We start from the raw sequence: 19,572 nt of genomic DNA on the forward strand, positions 1-19,572 counted from the left end.
AAGTCTTTTAGGACCGAGATGAGAAAACATTTCTTCACACAGAGTGGTGAGTCTGTGGAATTCTCTGCCACAGAAGGTAGTTGAGGCCAGTTCATTGGCTATATTTAAGAGGGAGTTAGATGTGGCCCTTATGGCTAAAGGGATCAGGGGGTATGGAGAGAAGGCAGGTACATGATACTGAGTTGGATGATCAGCCATGATCATATTGAATGGCGGTGCAGGCTCGAAGGGCTGAATGGCCTACTCCTGCACCTATTTTCTATGTTTCTATGTTTCTATTTCCTCTCCTCGACTCTCAGTCTGAAGAAAGGTCTCGACCTGAATGTCACCTATTCTTTTTCTCCAGAGATGCTGCCTGACCTTCTGAATTACTGCAGCATTTTGGTCCAGTTTCGCAATGTTTCTTTCACTGCAGACCTCACCCCCCTCATCTGTACCCACCTATCACTTACCAGGTTTCACTCCACACCCACCTCTCTTTTCCAGGTTTCTCCCCCTCCTCCATCGGTCTGAAGAAGGGCCCTGACCTAAAACATCACTAGGCTATTCCCTCCACATTTTCGTCCAACTTATTCTCCTGCTTTCTCCCCGTAATCTTTGACGCCCTTACTAATTAAGAACCTCTGCTTTTAATATACCCAATGATTTGGCCTCGTGTATCAATGAATTGCACATTCACCACCCTCTGATGTTTTGAGTTGGGACTGATCCAAAACGCCATTGATCTATGTTCTCCACAGATACTGCCTGACCCTCCGAGTTCCTCCAGCACATTGTGTTTTGCTCAAGATTCCATCAGCTGCAGTTACTTGTGATAGGAGTTCATGTCATAGAAGGAGAATAAGGCCATTCTGCCCATCAAGTCCACTCCACCCTTCAATCATGGCTGATCTATTTTTCTACAGCTAACATGGGTGACAGACTCTGCAAGAAATAAAAATTGTGACCTCTAATCTTTTAATAAGGCCTCGAAACAGATAATCATTCACTACCGATAATTTTCCACAACCTGGAGGTTGAACAAACTTGGATTGTTTTCTCTGGACTGCCGGAGGCTGAGGGGAGAGCTCAAATGATGAGAGGTGTAGACATTCCACCCCAACAGCCAGCGTATCCAACAAATCATCCGCCAACATTTCCGTCACCTACAACGTGACCCCACCATTGGCCATATCTTCCCATCTCCTCCCCTTTCTGCGTTCTGCAGAGACCGTTCCCTCTGTAACTCCCTGGTCCACTCGTCCCTTCCTACCCAAACCACCCCATCCCCGGGAACTTTCCCCTGCAACCGCAGGAGATGCAACACCTTTCCCTTTACCTCCCCCCTCAACTCCATCCAAGGACCCAAACAGTCTTTCCAGGTGAGACAGAGGTTCACCTGCACCCTCTCCAACCTCATCTATTGCATCCGCTGCTCCAGATGTCAACTTATTTACATCGGCGAAACCAAACGCAGGCTCGGCGATCGCTTCACTCAACACCTGCGCTCAGTCCGCATTAACCAATCTGATCTCCCGGTGGCTGAGCACTTCAATTCCCCCTCCCACTTCCAGTCTGACCTTTCTGTCATGGGCCTCCCCCAGTGCCATAGTGAGTCCCACCGGAAATTGGAGGAACAGCACCTCATATTTCGCCTGGGCAGCTTGCAGCCCAGTGGTATGAACATTGACTTCTCCAACTTTAGATAGTTCCTCTGTCCCTCTCTTCCCCTCCCCTTCCCAGTTCTCCCACTATCTTCCTGTCTCCACCTATATCCTTCCTTTGTCCCGCCCCCCTGACATCAGTCTGAAGAAGGGTCTCGACCCGAAACGTCACCCATTCCTTCTCTCCTGAGATGCTGCCTGACCTGCTGAGTTACTCCAGCATTTTGTGATTAGAAACCTTCGATTTGTACCAGCATCTGCAGTTATTTTCTTGCACAGAGGTGTCGACATGGTAGACAGTCAGAATCTTTTTCCCAGGGTGGGAATGTCAAATACAAGAGGATGTGGTTATAAGGTGAGAGCGAAAAAGTTTAAAGGAAATGCGTGGGATAAGTTTCTTACGCAGGGAAAAGTGGGTGCCTGGAACGCGCTGCCAGAGTTGATGGTGTAGGCAGATATGATAGTTTAAGAGGCTTTTAGATAGGCACATGGATATGCAGCCAATAGAGGGACATGGATCAGAGCGGATGTGGAGTATGTTTCCACTAGTAGGAAAGTCTAGGACCAGAGGGCACAGCCTTGGAAAGGTGATGAAGAGGAATTTCTTTAATCAAAAGGTGGTGAAACTGTGGAACAGATGGCTCTGGAGGCCAGGTCATTGGGTATTTTTAAAGTGAAGATTGACAGATTCTTGATTAGGAAGGGTGTTAAAGGTTACGGGGAGAAGGCAGGAGAACCGGTTTGAGAGGGAAAGATAGATCAGTCATGATTGAATGGTGGAGTAGACTCGATGGGCCGAATGGCCTAATTCTGCTCCTATCACCCATGATCCAAAATTCCCCCCATGCTGCTTGGTCCAATTCTGGACCGAATGGCCTAATTCTGCTCCTATGACTTATGAGCCTGCAGGCCGCGGAAATTTGTTTAACTTGCCATATGTTCAGCCCAGATATTGTAGGCTGAAGAGCCTGTACTTGTACTGAAGATAGACCGAAAATGTTGGTGTAACTCAGTGGGACAGGCATCATCTCTGGAAAAATAGCAGTCTGATGAAGGGTTCTGACCCAAAACGTCACCTATTCTTTTTCTCCAAAGATGCTGCCTGACCTGCTGAGTTACTCATGCATCTTGTGTCTGTCTTCAGTGTAAACCAGCATCTGCAGTTCCTTCCTACACTGTACGTACTGTTCTATGTTCTAATGAATGACAGTGCACTGCAGTGCTTCAATGAATAAGCATCGAAACACCCGATGTCTTGCAACACCAGATTGCTTTACAAAGCACAGTAAATATTCTGATGCATTAAAAGTGTGGAGATGAGGAACGCAGAGCCAGATCTATCTTATTTGTTTGCTTGGGCCAAATGTGCTTGGATCTGGCTCTGCGTTCCTCATCTCCACAAAAGAAGGTCCAGTATCCAACACAGAATGTAGAACTCTTGTTTTGTTACTTGCAGCGAATCAGACACCTTGTGATCTCACAGTGCCAGAGACCCGGGTTCAATCCTGACTCCGGGTGCTGTCCGTGTGGAGTTTGCACTTTCTCCATGTGACCGAGTGGCTTTCCTCCAGGTTACTTCGGTTCCCTCCCACATCCCAAAGACGTACGGTTTTGGAGGTTAATTGGCCCTCTGTAAATTGCCCCTAGTGTGTAGGGTAAGAAAATAACTGCAGATGCTGGTACAAATCGAAGGTATTTATTCACAAAACACTGGAGTAACTCAGCAGGTCAGGCAGCATCTCAGGAGAGAAGGAATGGGTGACGTTTTGGGTCACGACCCTTCTTCAGACTGAAAGGGTCTCGACCCGAAACATCACCCATTCCTTCTCTCCTGAGATGCTGCCTGACCTGCTGAGTTACTCCAGCATTTTGTGAATAAATACCTAGTGTGTAGGGAGTGGATAAGAAAGTGGAATAAGATAGAACTGGTGTGAAAGGGTGATTGATGGTCAGCGTGGACTTTGTGGGCTGAAGGGCCTGTTTCCAATGCTGTATCTCTAATCATAATCATTCTCTAGACTGGAATCTCTCTCGATGCCATTCTGCCATCAACATTCTTTGCACAAAAGAATTTTTGGCGAAGATTTAATACATTGTAAACAGATTTGGAAATTTCATCCTGTTCTCTGTAAAGGGTAACTTTACAGACGCTCACAAAGTTCAGCTCCAAATAAAGGCCCATCACCAACAAGTTCAACAAATCCCCTTAGTCAGGTGTCTCCAATTAGACATAGAGTCAAGCAGCATAGAAACAGGCCCTTTGGCCCAACCCATCCATGCCAACAAAGATGCCTCACGCTAGTCTCATTTGCCCACGTTTGGCCCATATCTCTCTCAACCTTTCCCATCCATGTTCCTGTCCAAGTGTCTTTTAAAGCTGTTATAGTACCTGCCTCAACTACCTCATCTGGCAGATCCTTCCATATACCCACCAACCCTGTCAGCGAGTTCCAGGCACCCACCACCCTCTGTGTAAAAAACTTGTCCCGCTCAACTCCTTTAAACTTTGCCTCTCTGACCGAAAAGTTATGCCCCTTAATATTTAACATTTCTTCCCTGGGAAAAAAAGTCTGACTGTCTACCCTATCTACCCTACCCTACCCTACCGATACTTCCAACAGCTCTTCCCTCAACTTCTGTTGCTCCTGAGAAAACAATCTAAGTTTGATTGATTGATCGATTGAAAGATGCAGCATGGAAACAGGCCCTTCAGCCCACCGAGTCCACACCGTATACCTGGTCATGCTAGTTCTATCTCATCGCACTTTCTCATCCACTCCCTACACACTGGGGACAATTTACCGAGGGCCAATTAACCTACAAACTTGTACATTTTGGGATGTGGGAGGAACCTGGAGCACCTGGAGGAAACCCACGCGTTTACAGGGAGAACGTACAAACAGCAGCCGAGGTCAGGATCGAACCCGGGTCTCTGGCGCTGTGAGGCAGTGGCTCTACCAGCTGCGCCACTGTGCCGCCCGCTTGTTTTTAGTCGTCCTCCACTTCACCCCACTTCACTGTATTCTTTCGTGGTTGAAAACAGGAGAATATAATGGACTCCTCATTCCCAATTACTTATTTTTCAGGAGGCTACCTTGTTCGTTTCCTCTCATAAACGTTGGGATAAGATTGAGATGAGGCAGTGGCACATCGATCCCCTCCCTGACTCGAAGGTATTTATTCACAAAATGCTGGAGTAACTCAGCAGGTCAGGCAGCATCTCAGGAGAGAAGGAATGGGCGACGTTTCGGGTTGAGACCCTTCTTCAGACTGATGTCAGAGGGGCGGGACAAAGGAAGGATATAGGTGGAGACAGGAAGACATTGGGAGATCTGGGAAGGGGGAGGGGAAGAGAGGGACAGAGGAACTATCTAAAGTTGGAGAAGTCAATGTTCATACCACTGGGCTGCAAGCTGCCCAGGCGAAATATGAGGTGCTGTTCCTCCAATATCCAGTGGGCCTCACTATGGCACTGGAGGAGGCCCATGACAGAAAGGACAGACTGGGAGTGGGAGGGGGAGTTGAAGTGCTCAGCCTCCAGGTTTCTCACATGGGATCTGTGAGGGGCCCTGATCTGTAGAGCACCTGCCCTCCGCTTAATGAACCAAGAATGTGCATTCCGCAAACGTCCATTTAATGCAGTAACACTGCACCTCTCAGCTGCTCAGAGTGTAAGTCACAGTTTTGGCTAATCCCAAACAGGAATTCAGTTTTTGTAAACTAACACGGGGGTCATAAAATCAGATGTGGCTGGATGCTTTAAAGACACAGTCACACACACACATATATATATATATACAAACGTACAGACTCATAAACAACGCACAGACACGTAACACACATAATAAAAGCAACACAAAATGCCAGAGTAACGCAGCGGGTCAGGCAGCATCCTCGGAGGACCCGGGAGAGGCGATGTTTTGTGTCGGGAACCTTCTTCAGGGGTGGCACAGTGGTGCAGCGGTAGAGTTGCTGCCTTACAGCGCCAGAGATCCGGGTTCAATCCTGACCACGGGTGCTGTCATTCATACGGTTCCCATGACCGTGTGGGTTTCTCCGAGTGCTCCGGTTTCCTCTCACACTCCAAAGAGTTTGTAGGTTAATTGGCTTTGGTAAAAATTGTCCTTAGCATGTAGGATAGTGCTAGTGTACAGTGATCGCTGGTCGGCACGGACTCGGTCGGCCGAAGGGCCTGTTTCCGCGCCGTATCTTTAGACAAAACTAGACTATTGGAAAACTGTTTGCAACATGCCACTTATATCACAAGAAAAAACCTGAGCAGAAGTTATTAATTACAGATGTGTGTTAAACCTCAAACACTTTGGGCAATGGCACTCATGGAACTTATTTTTGGTGAAAAGAAACATGGCCCAAGTGAGGGTGAGTAGGGTGAATGTCGCGATGCTTTTAGGGCAGCATGCACACAACGAGACCCTTCAGACTCAGAACGTCACCCATTCCTTCTCTCCAGAGATGCTGCCTGTCCCGCTGAGTTACTCCAATATTTTGTGTCTACCTTCAATGCAAACCAGCATCTGCAGTTCCTTCCAACAATGGTTCATTGTTGGCTGAGGGGAAGGTGACAACGAGGCAAACAAACCCTAGTTCTCCGAATCATTTATTTTAAGTAGAGTGGTAAAGGAGGCACATGGTACGTGTAGGAAGGAACTGCAGATGCTGGTTTAAACCAAAGATAGACACAAAATGCTGGAGTAACTCAGCGGGACATATGGCATGCTTGCGTTCATGGGTCGTGCCTATGAAAAGTTAATCGGGAGTAAAATTAATAGGAGGACATTGAAACTAGTCAGAGAAATAGGGTGGGGGAGGAACGGAGTGAGAGGGAAAGTGAGGGTTAAATGAAGTTAAAGAAGTCAATATTCACACCGCTGGGTTGTAAGCTGCCCCAGGCTCTCTCTTACCTCTTGCCCTTCTGTGCGGAGAGGGAACGTGTGGACCGCCGTTGGGGCAGCTGACAGAGTGCAGCGGGAGGCTCGGTAACCGGGGTAATGAGCAGAGCATCCAGTAGAGAGCAGGACACGATGGGATCAGACAGCCTGGGGCCACCGGCCATTCATTGCCCCGTAAAAGCAGAAGAGAAAGAAGTGAAAGAAAGAAAGTAGAAGCATCAGAAGGGTGAAGAGAAGAATATGCAAAAAAAAAAGCTCAACAAAACAGAAAACGAAGAGAGACATTTTATTTCTTTGAAAATAAAACATTTAAATCAGTTAAATAAAATTGAGAGGCATAGGGTTGAAAGTCAGAACACTTTGTCCCAGAGTGGAAACGTCAAAGACTCAGGGCAGAGCTTTGAGGTGAGAGAGGCAAAGTTTAAAGGAGGTGTTCGGGGCACGTTTTTTTTTCACAGGGTGGTGGGACCCTGGAACGCACTGCCAGGGGTGGTGGTGGAGGCAGAAAGGACAGTGGCGTTTAAGATACTTTTGGAGAGAAACATGGATATGTGGGGAATGGGTGGATATGGATTATGTGCAAGCAGTTAAGAGTTGGTTTTGGCATCATGTTCAGCACAGATATTGCGGGCCGAAGAGCCCGTTCCTGTGCTGTACTTTTCTATGTTCTGTTTTATAGCGTGATCAGTCACAGTCATACAGCATGGAAACAGGCCTTGCAGCCCAACTCATCCATTCAACCAACATGCCCCATCTAGCGCTACTCTATTTGCCCATGTTTGGCACCTCCCTCTAAGACTTTCCTATCCCTGTACATGTCCAAGTGTCTTTTAAATCTGGCGACAGTACCTGCCTCAACTACCTCCTCTGGCCACCAACCTCTGTGTGAAAAAGTTGCCCCTCAGGTTCCTATTAGTTCCTGCCCCGCTCACCTTAAACCTATGTCCTCTGGTTCTGGATTCCCTTCCTCTGGGCAAAAGACTCTCTGCACTCACCCTATCTATTCCCCTCATGATTTTATGCACAGATATGTTCTGAGCCAATAGACGGATATTTGGACTTTTGTAGGGGAAAAAAGTGATTGTGGGCCTGGATGGAGGAGAGTGAAAGACCGTATTTCATCCTATTGAGGGGTCTGCTTCCCTGCTGAATGACTATCACAGACTATCCATGGAAAAGGAATATCATGGCCTTCCATGAAAGAGAGTAAATACCCCATCGAGAGTCCAACAGCACGGAAAAAGGCCCTTCGGCTCAACTTGTCTGTGCTGACTTGATGGAAGACACGTTTAGTTATTGCATTTACACAGTGACTTTTTCAGAGCTACGACTGCAGTGGGAGGTAATGCATTGTTGAAGTGTTGCACTGGCTCTCGGTCAAATGCAGCCATCCGTTTTCACACAGCAAGATCCCACAAGCAGCGCCAGAGTGTCAATAGTTTCACCAATTTCGGTATAAACCAGCATCTGCAGTTCCTTCCTACACTTCTTGGGGTAGTCTTCAGGGTAGATCTAATATCTACCCGAGTAGCAACTGTGCTAGCACCTGTGATGAGCATTTGTCAGCACTGGGCCTGTACTCGCTGGAGTTTAGAAGGATGAGGGGAGGGTCCTCATTGAAACTTACTGAATAATGAAAGGCTTCGATAGAGTGGATGTGGAGAGGATTTTTCCCCTAGTGGGAGAGTCTAGGACCAGAGGCCACCGCCTCATAATAAAAGGATGTACCTTTAGAAAGGAGATGAGGAGGAATTTCTTTAGTCAGAGGGTGGTGAATCTGTGGAATTTACTGGCACAGAAGGCTGTGGATGCCGTCAACAGATATTTTCAAGGTAGAGATTGGTAGATTCTTGATTAACACAGGTGTCAGGGGTTATGGGCAGAAGGCAGGAGAATGGGGTTGAGAGGGAAAGATAGATCAGCCATGATTGAATGGCGGAGTGGACTTGACCGGCCGAATGTCCTAATTCTGCTCCTAGAACTTATGATCTGCTCTGGGGCTGTCTGACCTCCAATGCCTCATTCCTTCTGATGCTGTAACTGCATTACTGCCAAGGCTCCATGCGCTGCTGCTGCTGCACTGGTGCAGGGGGGGGCTGAGAGGGAAGGCCGGGCTGGAAGGTGGGGCTGGGCTGAGTCTCATTCTACCTGGTCTGGGCCGAGAGAACAGCGGTGATGGCGGCGGCTGCAATCCTGACCCTGGGGCTCTGCTTCCAGACAGGGGAGCGAGAGGTTGCCCTGGGGAGAGCTTCCAATGGGCTCTCACAACGTGTCCTGAGCACCAGAGGAGTAGAGTGAGACAGGGGGAGGGGTGAGAGAAACACAGAGGGGACGGGTGGGGGGAAACAGAGGGGGGAAAGGCAGACGGGAGAGTGGGGTTGTGAGAGAGTGGGAATGAGGGACAGAGAGAGGGGGAGAGAGGGAGGAAAAGAGAGAGATGGGGGAGAGGGTGTAGAGAGGGGGGAGGGAGAGAGAGAGAGGGAGGAAAAGAGATGGGGAGAGGGGGAAGAGAGGGTGTGGGAGAGGGAGAGGGCGTGGGAGAGGGAGAGGGAAACAGAGGGGAGGGGAAGAGAGAGGGGGGAAAGGCAGTGGAATACAGGGACAGAGGAAGGAGAGAAAGGGGGAAAAGAGAGAGATGGAGAGAGGAGAGAATGAGAGAGGGGCGGGAGGTTAGAGAGGGGAAGAGAGGGAGGGAGTGAGGGGGTATGAGAGAGAGGAGGGAAAGCAAGAAAAAGGAATGAGAGAGAACAGATGGTCGTGACGATTCGAGAGAGAGGGGCGGGGGTTAGAGGGGGAGAGAGGGTGAGCGCGAGAGAGATGGGGGGGGGAGAGAGAGGGGGAGTGGGGAGTGGGTAAGGGTGACAGCACAAGATTGGGAGAGAGTGGCAAGAGGGGGTCAAGAGGAGGGAGAGAAGGGGGAAAGGAGAGTGGAAAGGTGGTGTGGGAAAGAGAGGGGCAGAGAGAAAGGGACAGAGAGGAAGGGACCAAGAAAGGAAGGGACCAAGAAAGGAAGAAAGAAAAGAGAAAGATATATGGATTCTGTTGTGATAAAATGACATGAAGAAGCAATGACAAGCATTGTGCGCCGACCAGCGATCCCCGTACAGAAGCACTAGGGACAAATTACAATGTTACTGAAGCCAATTAACCTACAAACCTGCACGTCATTGGGAGGAAACCGGAGCACCGGGAAAAAACCCCACGTTGTTGCAGGGAGAACGTGCAAACTCCACATAGACAACACCCGAGGTCAGGGTCGACCCCGGGTCTCTGGCACTGTGAGGCAGCAACTACCAGCTGAGCCATTCCAAAGACATGCAGGTCTGTACGTTAGACACAGAGTGTTGGAGTAACTCTGCGGGTCAGGCAACGTCTCTGGAGGAGATGGACGGGTGGTGTTTCTCCAGAGATGCTGCTCTGACCCGCAGAGTTACTCCAACACTCTGTGTCTATCTTTGGTAGAAACCAGTGTCTGCAGTTCCTTCCTTCGGGCTTGTAGGTTAATTGACTTCTGTAAAATAGTCCCAATGTGTGTAGGGATCCCTATGTGTCCGGATATCCCTGTGTAATGTACCAGTGCCAACGGATGATTGCTGGGCGGCGCGGACTCGGTGGTCCAAAGGGCTTGCTTGGTTCCACGCTCAATCTCTAAACTAAACTAAATTAAATACAAAGTGCTGGAGCAAGGCAGTGCCTCAGGCAGCGTCTCTGGACAAAATGGAGAGGCGACGTTTTGGGTCAGACCCATCTGTAGTTCCTTATGCCTGCATAGGTTATGGGGAGAAGGGGGTTGAGTGGGAAAGATGGATCAGCCATGACTGAATGGTGGAGTAGTCTCGATGGGCCAAATGGCCTGGTTCTGCTCCTATGTCTTATGAACTTATACTGTATGTTAACCTTCTCTGTTCTTAAAGGGAAGAAACCACCAGCTCACACTTCTCCCCCTCCCTGTTACCCCCCCCCCCCCCAACCACAGTCATCCTACTAGTTTCACTGTTGTCCTGCTTAGTTCCACTGTTCATATCCGCTTGTTATCAACTCTTGAGCAGCCAACAATGGACCATTGTGGGCTCCACCTTTCCGTGATCATCCCTGCTGGCCTTAATTTGCTTTTTTCATACCTTTCATTCTTTTGTTCTTTGCCCCCCCCAACTTCCCTCTCCCCTGACCCTCAGTCTGAAGAAGGGTCGCGACCCAAAACTCCATCTATTCCTTTATGCTCCAGAGATGCTGCCTGGCCCGCTGAGTTACTGCAGCATTTTGTGTCTGTCTTGGTGTAAACCAGCGTCTGCAGTTCCCTCCTGCACACTGGGATTCACGCTGGACCTCGCTCACTGTACCTGGTGGAGAGGGGTGGAGCATGGACGGTGGGGTCCACGGCTCTGACGGAGAGTGGGGTGTTCGATGCGTCGCCAGGCACCAGGACGTCACAGGTCTGTACGGCCACTGTACATTTCCCAGAGTCTACCGGGTGAGGGGTGTCTCCAGTAACACCGGGCAGAGTGCTCGGCAAGAGTGGAGGCATCTCTGTAACCTTGGCTTCCACGCCTCTGAAGAATCTTTACACAGAAGAGCACAACAGGGTGGAAAGAGACCCACTTGCATCAAAGACTTGTCCCAACCCCAGTGATTCCTTCCCCTCCCTGCTCCCATCCGGCAGGGGATACAGAAGCTTGAAAGCGCGCACCTCCAGATTCAGGAACAGCTTCTTCCCCTCTGTTATCAGGCTTCTGATATGCTAGGGCACTGTCCCATTCACCTCGACCCCATTGAGGACATTGGACTTTGTCTATGGAACTGGTGCACTACAATGCTGAGAACTATATGCGGCACTCTGTATCTTTCTCTTTGCTCTGCCTACTGTACTTGAGTTTGACTTGATTGTATTTATTTACTGTATTATCTGGTCTGATTGGATAGCATGCAAAAGCTTTCCACCATACCACGGTACACATGGCAATATAAACCTAAAACACACCATCTAACCTCAGATAGAAATGTTTCCAGAAAGATCTTCCTCTCGCATAACCTGTATTTCAAAGAGTTCTCCTTCATGTCTAGTTTAGTTTATTATTGTCATGTGTACCAAAGTACAATGTAAAGCTTTTTGTTGTGTTCAATCCAGTCAAATAAAAGACTATACATGATTACAATCAAGCCATCCTCCGCATACAGATAACATATCCAAACTCCACTTCCCATTCCCATACTGACCTCTCTGTTCTGGGCCTTCTCCACTACCAGAGTGAGGCCTCATGCAAATTGGAGGAACAGCATCTCATATTTCGCTTGGGCAGCTTACAGCCCAGTGGTACTAATATTGATTTCGCAAATATCAAGTAACCCTTCCATTCCCTCTCTCTCCAACCCACCCTCACCCCCCCCCCCCCCCCCCAAGTCGTAATACTAGTTTTACTGTTGGTATCCCTTCGTTATCACCCCTTTCACAGACAACAATTGACCATTGTGGGCTCCACCTTTTCTTCGTCATCGGTGATGGCTCTGATTTGTTCCATACCGTCTCCTACCTCTAGATTTGCAAGCCTGCCCTTTATTGAAAGGGGGTACAGCTCCATACACAGGGATTCACAATCAAAGACCATTCCGTTTATCTGCTTTACTCTTATTCACAGAGTTATACAGCGTGGAAACAGGCCCTTCAGCCCAATCCCCACACTGACCAACATGTCCCACTAGCCCCACCTACCTGCGTTTGGCCCAAATCCCTCTAAACTTATCTTATCCAATGTACCTGTCCAAATGTTTCTCAAACTTTGCGATAGTTCCTGCCTCAACCATCTCCTCTGGTTGTTCGTTCCATACACCCACCACCTTTGTGCGAAAAAGTTACCCCTCAGATTCCTATTAAATCTTTCCCCTTCACCTTAAACCTCTGCCCTCTAGTTCTTGATTCCCCTACTCTGGGCAAGAGACTCTGTGCGTCTACCTGATCTATTCCTCCCATGATTCTATACACCTTTATGAGATCACCCCTCATCCTAATGCCCTCCAAGGGATAGAGTCCTCGTATTGCTCAACCTCTCCCTTGAGTTCTGGCAACAACCTCGTAAATCTTCCCTGCACCCTTTCCAGCTCTAATCTCGCACTAAATGTTGTACCTTTTACCCGTATCAGTACACCGAGGACGGCTTCATGAGAATATATGAATACTTGAGAATGCACTTTCCTCCAGGTCCCAACATATTTGCAAAGGCAGCGATCGATCACAAGACGGGAGAAGCAGGATAATGATCAACACTACCTAGCTTTACCGATCTTTACAGCAGAAAGAGAAGCAACGTGGGCATTGGCCCTTGGGTCACGGCAGAGTGGAGGTGGGTGTGGAGCACACTTGGGTAAAGCATCTAAAGGATTGTCCAAGCAGATCTTTCTGAAGGGATGAAAAGAAAGAGATGAAGGATAGGCAGAGAGAAAATGAAACAGAATACACAACATGTAGAAATGCAACACCAGTTTGGGATGTGCATCCAAAATCACGCACTTAAAAGATGCATTTGATTTACTTTAGACTTTATAGATACAGCATGGAAACAGGCCCTTCGGCCCACCGGGTACCCGGATTGCTCGTCGGTACTAGCAATCACCCCGTACACTGGCACTGCCCGACACACTAGGGACAATTATACAGAAGCCAATTTACCTATAAACCTGTACATCTTTGGAGTGAGGGAGGAAACCAGAGCACCCGATAATCCTCGCGGTCACAGGCAGAATGTACAAACTCCGCACAGACAGCACCCGTAATCAGGATTGAACCTGGGTCTCTGGCGTTGTAAGGCAACAACAGCTCTATCGCTGCGCCACTGTGCCACCTTGAAATCTGCGAGAGTCAAGCATCTATGTTGTTCAATAAGTTGGGCGCAGTTGATGCTAATTATTGGACAATTTTGAAACATACAGTGCATTCAGAAAGTATTCAGACCCCTTCACTTTTTCCACATTTTGTTACTTTACAGCCTTATTTTAAAATGAATTAAATTCTTTTTTTTTAAATCGTCAATCTACACACAATACCCCAGAATGAAGAAGCGAAAACAGGTATTTAGAAATTTTTGCAAATTAAAAAAATATAACTGAAATATCACATTTACATAAGTATTCAGACCCTTTGCCCAATACTTTGTTGAGGCACCTTTGGCAGCGATTACAGCCTCAAGTCTTCTTGGGTATGACGCTACAAGTTTGGCACACCTGTACTTGGGTAATTTCTCCCATTCTTCTCTGCAGATCCACTCAAGCTCTGTCAGGTTGGATGGGGAGCATCGATGCACAGATATTTTCAGGTCCCTCCAGAGATGTTCGATCGGGTTCAAGTCCGGGCTCTGGCTGGGCCACTCAAGGACATTCACAGACTTGTCACGAAGCCACTCCTGCGTTGTCTTGGCTGTGTGCTTAGGTTCGTTGTCTTGTTGGAAGGTGAACCTCTGACCCAGTCTGGGGTTCAGAACGTTCGGGAGCAGGTTTTCATCAAGGATCTCTCTGTACTTTGCTCCGTTCATTTTTCCCTCGATCCTGACTAGTCTCCCAGTTCCTGCCACTGAAAAACATCCCCACAGCATAATGTTGCCACCACCATGGTTCACCGTAAGTATGGCATTGGCCAGGTGATGAGTGGTGCCGCTTGGCATTCAGGCCAAATAGTTCAATCTTGGTTTCATCAGACCAGAGAATCTTGTTTCTCATGGTCTGAGAGTCCTTTAGGTGCCTTTTGGCAAACTCCAAGCGGGCTGTCATGTGCCTTTTACTGAGGAGTGGCTTCCGTCTGGCCACTACCATAAAGGCCTGATTGGTGGAGTGCTGCAGATATAGTTGTCCTTCTGGAAGGTGCTCCCATCTTCACAGAGGAACTCTGGAGCTCTGTCACCTCGCTGACCAAGGCCCTTCTCCCCCGATTGCTCAGTTTGGCCGGGCAGCCAGCTCTATGAAGAGTCCTGGTGGTTCTAAAGTTCTTCCATTTAAGAATGACGGAGGCCACTCTGCTCTTCGGGACCTGCAATGCTGCAGAAATTGTTTTCTACCCTTCCCCAGATCTGTGTCTCAACACAATCCAGTCTCGGAGGTCTACGGACAATTCCTTCGTCTTCATGGCTTGGGTTTTGCTCTGACATGCACTGTCAACTGTGGGACCTTATATAGACAGGTGAGTGCCTTTCCAAATCCTGTCCAATCAATTTAATTTACCACTGGTGGACTCCAATCAAGTTGTAGAAACATCTCAAGGATAATCAATGGAAACAGGATGAACCTAGAAGTGAAGGGGTCTGAATACTTTCTGAATGCACTGTCGAGCAGTACAGCAGAGGACAGGCCCTTCGGCCCACAATGTCTGTGCTGAACATGATGCCGACCAACTCTCTCCTGCCTGCACATAATCCATATCCCTCCTTTCCCTGCATATCCACGTGACTATCTAAATGCCTCTTAAATATCACTATCATATCTGCCTCCACCCCTTGGCAGCATGTTCCAGGCACCCACCACTCTCTCTGTAAAGAAATTGCCCCGCGCATTTTCCTGTAAACTTTGCCCTTCAAACCTCAAAGCTTTCTCCTCTAGTATTTGATTTTTTTCTACCTGGGACAAAAAGGTTCTGACTATCTATACCTCTCTTTATTTTATTTACTTACTAGACCAAGTGGACCCATTGGGCCCATTCCTCGTAGAGGGGGAACAGGGAAGGGGAGAGGGTGTCATCACTGAGTGAGCCCTGGATTCAAAGCCTCTCCTGTATTGGTGTAGCACCCTCAACCCTCCCCCACTCAATCCCCCTTATCCCCCCGTCCTCCCCCCACTGACCCACTCCATCCCCCCTACCCCACCCACACTTGTCCCTCCCCTGCCTCCACCCCCACTCCCCCAGCCCTGCCTCCACCCCTATTCCCCCCTCCCCCTCTCCTGACCCCCACCTCCCTCCCCCTTCCCCCTCACCCCCACTGTTCCCCCCACCCCCTCCTCCCCCTCCCTCACTCTCCCCTCCCCCTCCCCCCACTCTCCCCCTCCTCCCCCCACCCCCACTTTCCCCTCCCCCCACCCCCACTCTCCCCCTCCTCCCCCCACCCCCACTTTCCCCTCCCCCCACCCCCACTTTCCCCTCCCCCCCCACCCCCACTCTCCCCTCCCCCTACCCCCTTCTTGGCCTCCACCGCTGAATGTGGCAATGAATTCCCCAGATTCACCACCCTCTATCTAAAGAAATTCCACACGCGAGTGTTATTGCCTTTCTGCCATCTTCAATGTGACTTGTTCGGAACAAAACATGCCCCACACCCCTCGGTCACAATTCAGCAGGTGGACCAGAAACATCTTTAAACAGTGCTCCTCATTTGAAATACAGGATTGTATTAGCACGGTGGCGCAGCAGTAGAGTTGCTGTCTTACAGCACCAGAGACCCAGGTTCAATCCTGACAACGGGTGCTGTCTGTGTGGAGTTTGCACGTCCCCCCTTGACAGCTTGGGTTTCCTCCGGGTGCTCCGGTTTCGTACCACATCCCAAAGACATGCAGATTTGTAGGTTAATTGGCTTTGGTAAAATCGTAAATTGTTCCTAGTGTGTAGGATAATGCTCGTGTACAGGGCGGTGGCTGGCCTGAAAGGTGGGCCAAAGGGCATGTTTTTTGGTGCTCTGTATCTCTCAAGTCTAAAGTAAAGCACAATGATGATTTTCAATCAGTGTAGGCAATACTTATCAGTGTATGCAATACATCAGTAGATTCACTGGTCAACTCAGCTGGGGTTCTAAAAGTTTTCTTTAGAGTTTAGAGACAATTTACAATTTACAGAGGGCAATTAACCAACAAACCTGTACATCTTTGGAATGTGGGAGGAATCTGGAGCACCCAGAGAAAACCCACGCAGTCGCAGGGAGAACGTACAAACTCTGTACAGCCAGCACTAGTAGTCAGGATCGGCCCCGTCTCTGGTGCATTAAGGCAGCAACTCTACCGCTGATCCGCCCTGCTGGTTCATCTATTTTCCTGTCGATTCTCTGCAATGACTGCTAATCTGGAAAGGGTGCAGAGAAGATTTCTAGGGGATGTCGCTATAACTCAAGGTTCTGAGTTATAGTGAGAGGTTGGCCGGGCTAGGGCTTTGTTCCTTGGAGCGCAGGAGGCTGAGGAGTAATTTTATAGAGGAGCATAATATCATGAGAGGATTAGATAGGGTATGTGAACAGTCTTTTACCCAGAGTAGGGTAATCAACAACTAGAGCACATAAGTGTAAGGTGAGGGGGGCAAAGTTTTAATAGGAACCTGAGGGGCAACCTTTTTTACACAAAGGGTGGTGGGTGTATGGAACAATCTGCCGGAGGAGGTAGTTGAGGCAGGGACTATCACAGCGTTTAAAAAACATTTGGACAGGTACATGGATAGCATCAGTTTAAAGGGATATGGGCCAAATGCAGGCAGGTGGGACTAGCGTAGATGGGGCATGTTGGTAAGTGAGAGTTGCAAAATGTAAAATATTTACACAGAGAGCAGTGGGGGCCTGAAATGCCAGGGTTGCTAGTGGAGGAAGACACAATAGAAGCTTTTCGATAGGCACATGGATCTGCAGGGAATGGAGGGATATAGACCAAGTGCAGGCAGATGACATTAGTTTATCTTGGCATCATGTTCACCAATTACTGTTAAAACTTGCCGTACAACACCAGGATAAGCGCTCACTCAAGAAAACCAAGCCGAATGCCATGGCAGAATCTAAATTGCCTCAGCACACATGCTCCACGGGACCATAACTATTGGGGCGGCACAGTGGTGCAGCGGTAGAGCTACTGCCTTACAGCGCCAGAGACCCCGGTTCGATCCTGACTACGGGTGCTGTCTGTACAGAGTTTGTACGTTCTCCCCGTGACCTGCGTGGGTTTTCTCCGAGATCTTTGGTTTCCTCCCACACTCCAAAGACGTACAGGTTTGTAGTTTAATTGGCTTGGTATAAATGTAAGATGGTGCTAGTGTACGGGGGTCGCTGGTCAGTGCGGACTAGGTGGGCAGAAGGGCCTGTTTCCGCGCTGTATCTCTAAAACTAAAACTAAAATTAACGTCATAATTCAGTAATAAGCTATCGACATGTGAACAAACAACAAGATAAATGTTTAATCAAGAAACCCAATCCCACAAGAGAATCTAAAATGCCTTTACACATTTAAACTATGGGACAGCTTAAACTAGGCATGTCGATGCCAGTGCATCATTGGTGTTATCAAGTGGGCACCTCCCTTCACTTGGGTTTCCTTGAGTTAGGCCGACACCTCGGGAAGGCTCAACAGTTAGTTTGTGTTTCCTTGAGTTAGGCCGACACCTCGGGAAGGCTCAACAGTTAGTTCTGGCGTCCCAGAACCATCCCGCTGAAGAAGTCTTGAAGAAGCGTCTCGAACAGTAACATCACCTATTCCGTGTTTTCTAGAGACGCTGCCTGACCAGCTGAGTTACTCCAGCACTTTGTGCTTATCTTCGGTGTAAACCAGCATCTGCAGTTCTTTCCTACACCCCAGCTTTATTAACTAAATGAAGAAAATCATGACTTTTTCCAACTTCAAATGGTTGATGTATCTGTACCGGAGAGAAAGTGGAGTTGAGAGATAGCAGGAAGGGGACAGGCCGGTAGATGGGCTGATTGGTGCCGGTGAGGTTAGAGGAACAGAAGCAGGCACAGAATGTTTGCCTTCATTCCCATCGGAAGGCAAACTTCCAAAGCAGACAACATTGGAACGAGAGGAAAGGAGAAAAAGAAGACTTTTAGAAACATTTTTTTTAAAGCATATTACCAAACTTAACACATGTTTTGAATATAAGCATCATTGTTGCAGAGGGTCTTGCATTTAAAGGAAACCTCATGTTCAGGAAATTCAGATCTGGATAATTGCTTCCTGCAGTCATGGATTCATATAGCACAGAAACAGGCCCTTCGGCCCAGCTCGTCCATGCCAATCATGATGCCACATCTAAGCTGGTCACCATTTGCCCCCGTTTGGCCCACATCACACCCGAGAACCGGGGTCTCTGGCGCTGTGAGCCAGTAGCTCTACCAACTATATATCTAAGGATTGCACCTTTACAACAGATCTGATCTCATCCAATGCCCATTTGTTCCTTTTTTACCTCTCATTAGCGTCACTTACGCCACCCACCTGCTGATCAAACCTCATCCTCCCCTGTATCCACCTATCACTTGCTTGATGAGGCTCTGCTGCCCCAACCTCTCTCTGTGCTGCCCCCACCCTCCTCACACCGATTAACCATGCCACAGAGGGCCGGGCACAACGCGGGCAGATCCCAGGCTCGTCCTGTACCTCTCCACGGTGGTGCCCCGAACAGCAGGCCTCAGCCCAGAGTCCGGGCCGGAGGGCGTAAGGTCTTCACCAGTCTGGGTGGCGACCGTGCGTACCGGAGGGGCACGGGTGCCAGGCTCGCCGGCAGTCGCCTCGGTAACCGGCCGTCCACTGGGAGAGGCGTCCGTGATCTCCAACATGCTTTCACGGGCAAAGAGAATAGTCAAGTCATTCTGCGGAAGAGAGGGGTTGCAGTGGCAGGGGGGTGAGGGTGAGGGTGAGGGGAGTGTGGGAGTGGGGGTGAGGGTGAGGGGAGGGTGGGAGTGGGTGTGATGGTGGGGTGAGTGCACCGTTACTTTCCCACCTCACCAACTGAGAAGCACTTCCAACAGGAGGGACGTGACGGCTTCGATGAGTGAGTGAGGGGGAAGCCTGATTAGTACAGGAGGGAGAGAGGAATGGAAGGAAGAGTTAACTTAAAGTGTTTAGAGGAGGAGGGAGAGAGAGTTAGAAGGAACTGTTGAATAAAAGTGACGCATTCAAGAGGGAGGGAGGGATAGAAGGAACCTGATAGAAGGAGGGTTAGAAGGAAGAGTTCAATAAAAATGATTGGTGCAGGAGGGAGAGAGTGATAGAATGAGGAGTTAAATAAAACCTAGCAGTCACATGATTTGCTTGCTGGCTAAATGAAAGTGTGTTCTAATAAGGATGGGGCGAGCGGGCATCAA

The 19,572-nt window shown here is 48.9% G+C and overlaps 1 protein-coding gene across 1 annotated transcript in view; it reads right to left on the bottom strand.

The window, feature by feature from the left end:
• Positions 1-19,572, bottom strand: part of LOC144595607 (PDZ and LIM domain protein 5-like) — a 235,085-nt gene that overhangs the window by 30,637 nt on the left and 184,876 nt on the right. Inside the window, exons 11-16 of the mRNA XM_078403187.1 lie at positions 18,866-19,045; positions 18,132-18,260; positions 12,816-12,944; positions 10,894-11,112; positions 8,702-8,827; positions 6,566-6,700 (exon numbers count right to left, since the gene is read on the bottom strand). Of these exons, the coding sequence (XP_078259313.1) occupies positions 6,566-6,700; positions 8,702-8,827; positions 10,894-11,112; positions 12,816-12,944; positions 18,132-18,260; positions 18,866-19,045 (918 nt within the window). The remainder of the gene's footprint in view (positions 1-6,565; positions 6,701-8,701; positions 8,828-10,893; positions 11,113-12,815; positions 12,945-18,131; positions 18,261-18,865; positions 19,046-19,572) is intronic.

This window comes from Rhinoraja longicauda, chromosome 1 (assembly GCF_053455715.1).
Source record: "Rhinoraja longicauda isolate Sanriku21f chromosome 1, sRhiLon1.1, whole genome shotgun sequence".
NCBI classification, from domain to species: domain Eukaryota; kingdom Metazoa; phylum Chordata; class Chondrichthyes; order Rajiformes; family Arhynchobatidae; genus Rhinoraja; species Rhinoraja longicauda.